The sequence below is a fragment of the Haliotis rufescens genome, unplaced genomic scaffold (assembly GCF_023055435.1).
Source record: "Haliotis rufescens isolate VD_foot unplaced genomic scaffold, xgHalRufe1.0.p SCAF_22, whole genome shotgun sequence".
In the NCBI taxonomy this organism is placed as follows: domain Eukaryota; kingdom Metazoa; phylum Mollusca; class Gastropoda; order Lepetellida; family Haliotidae; genus Haliotis; species Haliotis rufescens.
In genome coordinates, this window is record NW_025963913.1 from 12,814,715 (window position 1) to 12,827,363 (window position 12,649).

The 12,649-nt window shown below is 40.6% G+C and overlaps 1 protein-coding gene across 3 annotated transcripts in view; it reads left to right on the forward strand.

The window, feature by feature from the left end:
• Window positions 1-12,649, forward strand: part of LOC124118542 (acylamino-acid-releasing enzyme-like) — a 45,278-nt gene that overhangs the window by 14,726 nt on the left and 17,903 nt on the right. For all 3 annotated transcript variants that reach the window (XM_048401528.1, XM_048401527.1, XM_048401529.1), the window contains exons 14-18: window positions 2,015-2,144; window positions 3,447-3,536; window positions 3,969-4,049; window positions 4,561-4,649; window positions 7,384-7,494. In XM_048401528.1, the coding sequence (XP_048257485.1) occupies window positions 2,015-2,144; window positions 3,447-3,536; window positions 3,969-4,049; window positions 4,561-4,649; window positions 7,384-7,494 (501 nt within the window). The remainder of the gene's footprint in view (window positions 1-2,014; window positions 2,145-3,446; window positions 3,537-3,968; window positions 4,050-4,560; window positions 4,650-7,383; window positions 7,495-12,649) is intronic.

The following is a 12,649-nucleotide window of genomic DNA, read 5'->3' on the forward strand; positions in this document are numbered from 1 at the left end:
CAGAAAGCAAATAGCACCGCTTATTAACACTGAGTAGAGCACTTCTGTAAAAACAACAAAACAGTGTTTTCCTAAAAACAACAAACAGTTTATATGTTTACTCTGTTGCCTGGCATTAAGGAAGTATAAAGGCAATAGAATAACTGAACAAACAACAGTTCACTGATAACTATGTGGAGAAGGTGTCAACAAGCTTGACACGAACGGGTAGAACTCTTGACCCCAGCAGTGATAACTCACCAGATGCACATTGTGTAATTCCTATTAATATTCCTTGAATGACATTGTTATATACTTGTTACAACTGCTGCTCAATATACCATCTTTGTGTTTATATTCAAGTTGGTATTCATACTATTCAAAGTGTGCAGTGAGGCCGTCTTATTGTTGACATTTGGAGACATAAATGTGAAGTTAATTAATGTGAGCAAAGACCACTCACATTTTTTTATTTAATTCACGCTCTCGTTAATTTCAAGATTTACAGTATATAGCATGGGCGGGCAGTATATTTTTTGTTCAAACTAGTACGTAACCAAATAAACGGTTGTGTACAATCAACCAGGGAAAAGGCCTCCCCGCATAAATGTATTCCTTGATGAGTAAAATACTGGAATACAGTAATTGACTACCGCATGATACACTCTTTGTTTGTTTGTTGTTTAGTGCAACACTTAGCAATATTCCAGCTACATTGTATATGACAGCGGTCTGTAAATAATCAAGTCTGGACCAGACATCATGAGTATCGATCCATGCAATTGGGATACAATGACATGCATCAACCAAGTCAGCGAGCCTGACCACCCGATCCTGTTAGTCGCCTCTTACGACAAGCATAGTCGCCTTTTATGGCAAGCATGGGTTGCTGAAGAATTATTCTACCCCGGATCTTCACAGGTCGCATAATACACGCATACAATGAGCTTTGATTTTTTTGTGAGCACACATCACTAGAAGAAGCATGTCAACATATCCATACTGAAGTACGCAAGTTAGTCCTATTATTACTCAATCTGGCAACAAAAGTGTTCATTGTGTATCTGGACATACTTTTTTAATCTATTATTTTCCTTTTATCCAAGATTTCATTGAATTTTGTTACATTACGTTAATTTCGGCTAGTATGTGTATGAACTGATTTGCAAATCACATTGAATTACCATGAACTCGCCTTGAAACGAACACACAAAGATACAAAGTCTTCAGTCTTCCTAACACTACTGAAATTTCTTTTTAGGCATAATATTGGCCATGACATTAAGTATTACATAAACTAAATCACCCATAGATGGGGAGAACATGTGTGAACAGCTGATTGCTATTTCCAGCTTATTTTACAAGACAAATCCACATGCAAGCTTAACCTCTGCGTATGAAACATTGTCCGGCATACAGTACACAAATACCATTGAATTTGTAGATCATCATGTCTTGTGATGTTTTATTGTAAAATATCATGTTTTCATTTACCATATTTGCAAACGACAAAACAAGCACACAAACTCCTATTGCCGCAATAACCGTAACACAATGATGCAGTGGCTTCAGATTCATCAAATGCTTGAATTGTGGACTCCATTTGTGTCTAAACAAAGACAGAAATTGGTTCCTAGGTTTACATCCCTGACTACAGACATTCTTCTATTCTGTCCAAACTTTGATACAGACCTAATTGAATTTTATCTAGAGTGATTTTGATTTATTAAGTTACATTTGTGTTCTGCATTGTTGAATTCTTATTGGTTCTTGTTATTAAAACAGTTAGATAGAAGAAAACACATTGTTTGAGTTCACTACATGATTAAATGCCTCATTTATTGTCACAGTAAATATTAAAAAAGTGACTAAAATTTCAGCTGGGATGTTCAAATATAACCATAAACAAATATTTGAATTTTTAGACATTTGGATCATGATGTGGACATAAGAGGGTTAACCAGATATGTACCTTAATTGTGCACAACATCTTCACTGTTTTTATGAATCTTATCAATTCTTTTTTTTACCTCAGATGTTGGGTAAACTGGATTCAGCTGAAACAAAATGGCTGACATTGGTGGCTGAAGAAACAAAGATTGATGGACTTGACTGGAAGATTATCCAGCATCAGCCGTCCCAGGAAAGAGTCCATGTCCAATACAGTGAGCAGTGACAGACAGACAGACAGACAGACACAGCATGTCACTGGGAAACCCCAGTAACTGAACGTGCATTGTATCCAGTGTAGGGATGAGTTTCCAAAGTTCACCGGCCAGGAGGGCTTGTTTACAAAAAGTGTTGCAACCCCTTCTCATGTTTTACTAGCACAAAACACTGCAAAATGAAAACAAATTGAAGCAGACTTTGACATTAAACGATGCCTTAACTGACTTGATGATTCATAGAAATATAGGTGTATTGACTGGAATTTCAATCAGATAGTCGGGCCAGCTTTGCAGAAATGTTACTAGTCCAGTTCAAAAGTCATTGGCATAGGCAGCTATTTCTAACACTGATTGTATCATCCAAACTGTACATTGAATTATTAGAATTTCAAGACAAGTTGAGTGGTAAAACTGACAATAAGACGAAAGTGAGTGTTTTACAGTATGTGATCACAGTGGCCTGGATGGGAAGGGAGTGAAAGTTAGGATTAGGATACACAATCTGCCTAGGTACATACAGCAACCATCCAGTCAGCATGGGCCAACTCTGCTTCACCTTTTCTGTACTGATACCTCGCAAGTGGGAAGAATGGAGTGGTTCTGTTTATCCCCAGGATATATAATTTACGGAGCATAACTTGAAAACTTGAAAACTGTGAAAGCTAAACTTGGTAATACAATAACCAGGGGTACCTTTTGCTATTTTGTGAGCCAGGGGTATTTGTCATCTTATGATGACTCTTGTTTTAAATTTGTTTCAACCTGTTTCACACAATCACAGAACTCCTACTACATCGTACAATCAGATACATGCTCTCACAGTTTTGTTTGACCCATGAAGATCCGGGGTAGAATAAGTCTTCAGCAACCTATGCTTGTCTCTCCGTGAAGATCAGGGGTAGAATAGACCTTCAGCAACCCATGCTTGCCGTAAAAGGCGACTATACTTGTTGTAAGAGGCGACTAACCTGATTAGGTGGTCAGGCTCGCTGACTTGGTTTGATGCATGTCATTGAAATCCAATTGCGTGGATTGATGCTCATGATATCAGTCACTGGATTGTCTGTTCCAGACACCATTATTTACAGACTGCCGTCATATAGGTGGAATATTGCTGAATGGGGCGTTTCACAACAAACAAACAAAGTTTGGTTGGTGTTCCCAAGTTTTCCTGTACACTTGTGAAGGAGGATCGTTTTGTATGAGGCGTTTTAGTGGTGGACTGAACTGACTCAAATCAAGCAGTAAAAACTCTTCTATGGCTTGGGTTGTCATTAATGATGTTGCTGTGTGTTGTAGGTGACCTGGACTACGAGAGTGTGTTGTGCATGCCGACATCAGCAACCCTCCCAAGAGACTACAAGCCACCTCTCATTGTCTTTCCACATGGTGAGGTTACAACAGGGTGTATCACCCTGGAAACATTGTGTCTCCTGAAATGTAGTTCATAATTACATTGTAGGTTATTTGTTTGCTAACATTAAAGTTGCCATTGAAAATGATGTCCCATTGTGTTATGCAATATGATGCTTTTGTATACCAAGATCAACACACATTCCAACATACCCCATCTTAAGTATGTAAGTAAATCCACCATCTACATATAGTTAGCTGCATAACAGAAATAATATATTTAAATTGGTTCTGATTTTATCATAGATCAATATTTTGTATGTTGTAACATCTTCTTGATATCTTCAAATCAGTTGTTTCCCATAGAAATGTTGTTCTGAGTTATTTATTGTTCGTACCCTGTATATGGGAAGTCTGTTTGTTGTTGCATTGAGATGGATATGTGTGAAGGCTAGTCCACTGTTTCAGGTGGCCCACACACCACGTTTGACTGCCAGTTCCAGATGTACACAGCAGGCTTCTGTCAGTGTGGATATGCTGTGCTCATGGGTGAGTAGGTCAAGGATATGCTGTGCTCATGGGTGAGTAGGTCAAGGATATGCTGTGCTCATGGGTGAGAAGGTCAAGGATATACTGTGCTCATGGCTGAGTAGTTCAAGGATATGCTGTTCTCATGGTTGAATAGGTCTAGGATATGCTGTGCTCATGGGTGAGTAGGTCAAGGATTAACTGTGCTCATGGGTGAGTAGGTGAAGGATATGCTGTGCTCATCAGTGAGTAGGTGACAGATATGCTGTTCTCATGGCTGAGTAGGTCAAGCACGGGTATGCTGTTTTCATGGGTGAGCAGGTCACAAGCAGCTTCTATGGCAGAATATAGGTTCAGGATAAGGTGACCCCCTTACACATTTGAACGCAAGAAGGTGACGTGGGCTTGGGTGGCCAGGTGCTACAACCTCACAATTCTCTCAATGGATTTTTTTGAATGGACACTCCTGATCTGTAAAATTCTGAATTTCCTGCTCAATTAGTTTATGTTATGTTGTCTTTTAATGTTTTAGTGAACTACCGTGGCTCTGTTGGGTTTGGTCAGAACAGTATTGACTCTCTCCTTGGAAATGTTGGGGATCAAGATGTGAAAGATGTCTGGGTGAGATGGGTAACAGATTTGTTACCTTTCAACAGCAATAATTCTTGAAGAGTGACTGAGAACTATTTTCATGTTAAACTGTCAGCAATGTTTCAGCTGCGAGGGGTGTTCATTAAAGATTTCCCCTAAACCACTTTTAATAGGGTTATCATATTTGGTTGAAATTTCACATGTGTAATGATACATGTATCTATGGGTTATGTCTGAATTTGCAGCACCGAAGTATTAATCTTACCACTTTTACAGGTGTTATGATCGAGTAGGGTGTGACAATGGAGCCAGTAGAATACCGAGCAGTGATTAGGTTTTTATATTTGAAAGGTCGCACACCAAAAGAGACTTTCGATGAAATGAAAGCAACTTATGGGGAAGATGCCCCATCGTATGACGTTGTTAAACACTGGCATCGCCAGTTCAAGTGTGGTCGGACATCTGTGGAAACAGCTGCCATTCCTGGTCGCCCCCATTGAGCCATTAATGAGGACACTATCCATCAAGTGGAGACCGCCATTTTGGCAGACCGATGTATAACTGTTCGCCAGTTAGCACAAGATGTCAAGATCAGTGTAGGGTCTGTGGAAAAAATCATCCATGACAATTTGAACATGCATAAGGTGTCTGCACGATGGATTCCCAGGTTGCTCACATCTTTCCAAAAGCAGGAACGAGTCAATTGCTCAAAGGATCTTTTGGACATGTGCCAAAAAATACAGGCAAACTTTTTTGACAGACTTATCGCACAAACATGGGTCCATCACTATGATCCTGAGACTAAAGTTCAGTCGATGCAATGGAAGCATGTGGGGTCACCACCCCCAAGGAAGTCACGTGTCCAACCAGGGTCATGCTCACGGTGTTTTGGGACCAGCACGGAGTAGTGATGATGGATTTCTTGGCAAAGGGTACCACAATTACAGGAGCTTATTATGCTTCACTGCTGCGGAAATTGCGGGACGCTATCAAGCTTAAGAGGCGTGGCATGCTGACCAAGGGTGTCCATCTCCTGCAAGACAATGCTCCAGTACACAACACTCTCATGTTGCCCAGACAGAAGCGCGGTCCTGTGGCTATGAAATCCTTCCACATCCTCCTTACTCTCCTGACCTTGCACCATCTGACTTCCACCTCTTTCCAACCATGAAGTCATTTTTGAAGGGAAAACGTTTCACAGATGATGAAACACTGATTTCTGAAGTCAAGTCCTGGTTTGAGATGCAAAATGAGGGCTTTTACAAGCGAGGTCTCCATAGTTGCATAAAACGATGGGAGAAGTGTGTAACTCTTGTTGGTTCCTATGTGGAGAAAGACTAATACCTATGCCAAGTTTCATTCCACTAGGTCCATCGGAAGTGGGTCTGGGGAAATCTTTAATGAACACCCCTATCATTGTTGCCTCTTATAATCATGTCTGGACAAGGCAACCTTGTTGCTGACATATCACATATTTTAAACCCCTTAATGAGTTTTTATCCCCTGCCTGGCCAGAATGGCCGAAGGGGGATTATGTTGTGGCGCAGTCCGTCCGTCCCTCTGTCTGTCCGTCCCACAGAGGGAACTAAGCTTGTGAAATCAACTCCTCCTACAGTTTCCAGAGAATATCCCTGAAACTCTACACACAAGATGTCTACATGTTGATGATACGCATATCGCAGTCCCGTTTCATTTCGCCTATTTTTGACAGAGTTACTGCCCCTGTTTTACAGAACTTCATTTGCCTCATTGTGAGAGAGGGTACTAAGCTTGTGAAATCAACTCCTCCTACAGTTTTCAGAGAATATCCCTGACACTCTACACACAAGATGTCTACATGTTGATGATACGCCTATCGCAGTCCTGTTTCATTTCGACTAATTTTGACAGAGTTACTGCCCCTGTTTTATGGAGCTTCATTTGCCTAATTGTGAGAGAGGTACTAAGCATGTGAAATCAACTCCTCCTCCAGCTTTTAGAGAATATCTCTGACACTCTATACACAAGATGTTGACATGTTGATGATACACATATCGCAGTCACGTTTCATTTCGACTAATTTTGACAGAGTTACTGCCCTTGTTTTACGGAGCTTCATTTGCCTCATTGTGAGAGAGGGTACTAAGCTTGTGAAATCAACTCCTCCTACAGTTTTCAGAGAATATCCCTGACACTCTACACACAAGATGTCTACATGTTGATGATACGCATATCGCAGTCCCGTTTCATTTTTGACTAATTTTGACAGAGTTACTGCCCCTGTTTTATGGAGCTTCATTTGCCTCATTGTGAGAGAGGGTACTAAGCTTGTGAAATCAACTCCTCCTACAGTTTTCAGAGAATATCCCTGACACTCTACACACAAGATGTCTACATGTTGATGATACGCATATCGCAGTCCCGTTTCATTTCGACTAATTTTGACAGAGTTACTGCCCCTGTTTTACGGAGCTTCGTGAAATCTACTGCTCCAGTTTCCAGAGAATATCACAATATCTAACTGTAACTATAACTATAGTTAGTTTCCTTGTATAAGGCTTTTGTGGGTGAGCTACATCCTTATGGCATTAGCATTCAGACTGGATTACTCCCAACAAAATGTTCTGCACAATTGTTTCAAATGCAGTGCCATCTACTGTTGTTATTTCATAAAGTACAAAGAAAATATAAACTCATTAAAAAAATTCATGCGGGGGATGTTGTGCTCTCAGAGCACTCTTGTCTTATCTTGAGTTAATCTGCTTTGATATCATACACTATTCAGGCTGCAGCCACGTCTGTGATTGAGATGGGTGCGGTGGACCCGGAGAGGCTGCTGGTATTTGGTGGTTCACATGGAGGCTTCCTCACAACACATCTGATAGGCCAGTATCCGGTACGTAGATGTATACTAGCTTCCTCACAATACATCTGATAGGCCAGTATCCGGTACGTAGATGTATACTAGCTTCCTCACAATACATCTGATAGGCCAGTATCCGGTACGTAGATGTATACTAGCTTCCTCACAACACATCTGATAGGCCAGTATCCGGTACGTAGATGTATACTAGCTTCCTCACAACACATCTGATAGGCCAGTATCCGGTACGTAGATGTATACTAGCTTCCTCACAACACATCTAATAGGCCAGTATCCGGTACGTAGATGTATACTAGCTTCCTCACAACACATCTGATAGGCCAGTATCCGGTACGTAGATGTATACTAGCTTCCTCACAACACATCTGATAGGCCAGTATCCGGTACGTAGATGTATACTAGCTTCCTCACAATACATCTGATAGGCCAGTATCTGATACGTAGATGTATACTAGCTTCCTCACATTACATCTGATAGGCCAGTATCTGGTATGTAGATGTATACTAGCTTCCTCAGAACACATCTGATAGGCCAGTATCCGGTATGTAGATGTATACTAGCTTCCTCACAACACATCTGATAGGCCAGTATCCAGTATGTAGATGTATACTAGCTTCCTCACAACACATCTGATATGCCAGTATCCGTTGCGTAGATTTATACTAGCTTCCTCACAACACATCTGATAGGCCAGTATCCGGTACGTAGATGTATACTAGCTTCCTCACAACACATCTGATAGGCCAGTATCGGGTACGTAGATGTATACTAGCTTCCTCACAACACATCTGATAGGCCAGTATCCGGTACGTAGATGTATACTAGCTTCCTCACAATACATCTGATAGGCCAGTATCTGGTATGTAGATGTATACTAGCTTCCTCACAACACATCTGATAGGCCAGTATCCGGTATGTAGATGTATACTAGCTTCCTCACAACACATCTGATAGGCCAGTATCCAGTATGTAGATGTATACTAGCTTCCTCACAACACATCTGATATGCCAGTAGCCGTTGCGTAGATTTATACTAGCTTCCTCACAACACATCTGATAGGCCAGTATCCGGTACGTAGATGTATACTAGCTTCCTCACAACACATCTGATAGGCCAGTATCCGGTACGTAGATGTATACCAGCTTCCTCACAACACATCTGATAGGCCAGTATTCGGTATGTAGATGTATACTAGCTTCCTCAGAACACATCTGATAGGCCAGTATCCAGTACGTAGATGTATACTAGTTTCCTCACAACACATCTGATAGGCCAGTATCTGGTACGTAGATGTATACTAGCTTCCTCACAACACATCTGATAGGCCAGTATCTGGTATGTAGATGTATACTAGCTTCCTCAGAACACATCTGATATGCCAGTATCCCTTGCGTAGATTTATACTAGCTTCCTCACAATACATCTGATTGGCCAGTATCCGGTACGTAGATGTATACTAGCTCCCTTACAACTCATCTGATAGGCCAGTATCTGATACGTAGATGTATACTAGCTTCCTCACAACACATCTGATAGGCCAGTGTCCGGTATGTAGATGTATACTAGCTTCCTCACAACACATCTGATAGGCCAGTATCCGGTACGTAGATGTATACTAGCTTCCTCACAACACATCTGATAGGCCAGTATCGGGTACGTAGATGTATACTAGCTTCCTCACAACACATCTGATAGGCCAGTATCCGGTACGTAGATGTATACTAGCTTCCTCACAATACATCTGATAGGCCAGTATCTGGTATGTAGATGTATACTAGCTTCCTCACAACACATCTGATAGGCCAGTATCCGGTATGTAGATGTATACTAGCTTCCTCACAACACATCTGATAGGCCAGTATCCAGTATGTAGATGTATACTAGCTTCCTCACAACACATCTGATATGCCAGTATCCGTTGCGTAGATTTATACTAGCTTCCTCACAACACATCTGATAGGCCAGTATCCGGTACGTAGATGTATACTAGCTTCCTCACAACACATCTGATAGGCCAGTATCCGGTACGTAGATGTATACCAGCTTCCTCACAACACATCTGATAGGCCAGTATTCGGTATGTAGATGTATACTAGCTTCCTCAGAACACATCTGATAGGCCAGTATCCAGTACGTAGATGTATACTAGTTTCCTCACAACACATCTGATAGGCCAGTATCTGGTACGTAGATGTATACTAGCTTCCTCACAACACATCTGATAGGCCAGTATCTGGTATGTAGATGTATACTAGCTTCCTCAGAACACATCTGATATGCCAGTATCCCTTGCGTAGATTTATACTAGCTTCCTCACAATACATCTGATTGGCCAGTATCCGGTACGTAGATGTATACTAGCTCCCTTACAACTCATCTGATAGGCCAGTATCTGATACGTAGATGTATACTAGCTTCCTCACAACACATCTGATAGGCCAGTGTCCGGTATGTAGATGTATACTAGCTTCCTCAGAACACATCTGATATGCCAGTATCCCTTGCGTAGATTTATACTAGCTCCCTCACAACACATCTGATAGGCCAGTATCTGATACGTAGATGTATACTAGTGTCAAAGCTGGACAAAGACGTTCTCTGGGTCCATGTATTTTATTAATACTGAAGATGGTAGACCTAAACAATAATATACAAACTTTTAATATACTTGGTAACATCATGTATAGCCTTTCATAGATGATAATGGTGTATCGTATCTGCATATTACACATGCATATAATAATCATATATGGCTGAAAGTATCAGTTATCATACATTTATATTTCATCATAGTAATACACACAGTGTAGTTCTTTTCAATGAACTCAATGCATAAAAGTACAATATAAACATTTGCATGGTAGAAAGTATCTTTTACATACAATGTCAAATGTACCAATAGCACTCACAGTAACTTCCAGTAAACTAACAGATCCAGTGGGTCTGAACACCTTTATAACAGTTTATATACTAAATAATCTAACTAATTACAAAGTAACTAACATAAAGAAAGTATAGACAAACAAATGACAATGTACCCGTTGAGGTTTATAGACCTACCCCCAACTACCTCTGTTACATCTGTAAACGACCGGAATGGGCTTCCAGGCCTAGTAGGACGTAACTACAATACAACATGCAAAACTGACAATTCCATTCAAATACAGTCTTAGTATTTAACAACTTATCAATGCCTAATTCTATAAACCACTCTGAGATTCGAGCCTTATTTAAGTCCCTCGCTTGCACGTGGCATTGAAACGTTAACAAAACGGAACAAAAGAAAAACAATGGAGTAGAAGTGTATAATTACAGTACAAGGGAAATTCGCGTCTCATGCAGTACAGCATGACCAACGGGAGATAACTGCTTATGGGATAGGTAGCTATAACAGTAGTCACTACAACTAAAACCCGTACTTAATTTGTTAATCTCATTACACAATTTAAATATTATGCACTTCTTTGTGCTCACACAACCATTGAGAAAAGAAATGTTGACTAGGTTACAATTCTACTACTACTATGCTGATGAAAATATGTGTAAGCAATGAAACAGCCTCTCCACGGCGTTCCTATACTGACTATAGTACAGTGGCTGCTACAAGATGGTAATTCGATACTTAACACAGTTTCTACAAAATTAAACTTTGCCACTAAAACCATCACAGACAAATGTACTTCTATAGCATCAAACAACAATATATCTGCTAAAGGGGTGTACTTACTCATTGATAAGATAGCTAATTAGAGCTTGTCCAAAACAATGTGCTCTGTGTTGAAACAATGTGCTCGGCTGGCTGGCTAAAACAATGGAATTGGCCTGAGCGCGAGATGGAGTGGTAAGCACAGCATTTTGGGATATCCCACAGTAATTAACTAAGGCCAGATACGTATTTGTGAACTTGTAGGAAATAAACAAATCTTAAAAGGATATGGTTACATTAATGTGACATATAAAATAACTTCTTAATCAGGAATGTTTACAAACATTCCCGAGCACAGTCGGAAACTGCCGAAGATGATGTAAGCAAAAGTGCGTGTCTGATAGCTACTTTACACTAGCTTCCTCACAACACATCTGATAGGCCAGTATCCAGTACGTGGATGTATACTAGCTTCCTTACAACACATCTGATAGGCCAGTATCCAGTACGTGGATGTATACTAGCTTCCTTACAACACATCTGATAGGCCAGTATCTGATATGTAGATGTATACTAGCTTCCTCACAATACATCTGATAGGCCAGTCTCTCATATGTAGATGTATACTAGCTTCCTTACAACACATCTGATAGGCCAGTATCTGATACGTAGATGTATACCAGCTTCCTCACAATGCATCTGATAGGCCAGTATCCGGTACTTAGATGTATACCAGCTTCCTCACAATGCATCTTATAGGCCAGTATCCGGTATGTAGATGTATACTAGCTTCCTCACAACACATCTGATAGGCCAGTATCCGGTCTGTAGATGTATACTAGCTTCCTCAGAACACATCTGATATGCCAGTATCCGTTGCAGAGATTTATACTAGCTTCCTCACAACACATCTGATAGGCCAGTATCTGATACGTAGATGTATACTAGCCTCCTCACAACACATCTGATAGGCCAGTATCCGGTATGTAGATGTATACTAGCTTCCTCACAACACATCTAATAGGCCAGTATCCGGTATGTAGATGTATACTAGCTTCCTCACAACACATCTGATAGGCCAGTATCCAGTATGTAGATGTATACTAGCTTCCTCACAACACATCTAATAGGCCAGTATCCAGTACGTAGATGTATACTAGCTTCCTCACAACACATCTAATAGGCCAGTATCCAGTACGTAGATGTATACTAGCTTCCTCACAACACATCTGATAGGCCAGTATCTGATACATAGATGTATACTAGCTTCTTCACAACACATCTGATAGGCCAGTATCTGATACGTAGATGTATACTAGCTTCCTCACAACACATCTAATAGGCCAATATCCAGTACGTAGATGTATACTAGCTTCCTCACAACACATCTAATAGGCCAGTATCCAGTACGTAGATGTATACTAGCTTCCTCACAACACATCTGATAGACCAGTATCCAGTATGTAGATGTATACTAGCTTCCTCACAACACATCTAATAGGCCAGTATCCAGTACGTA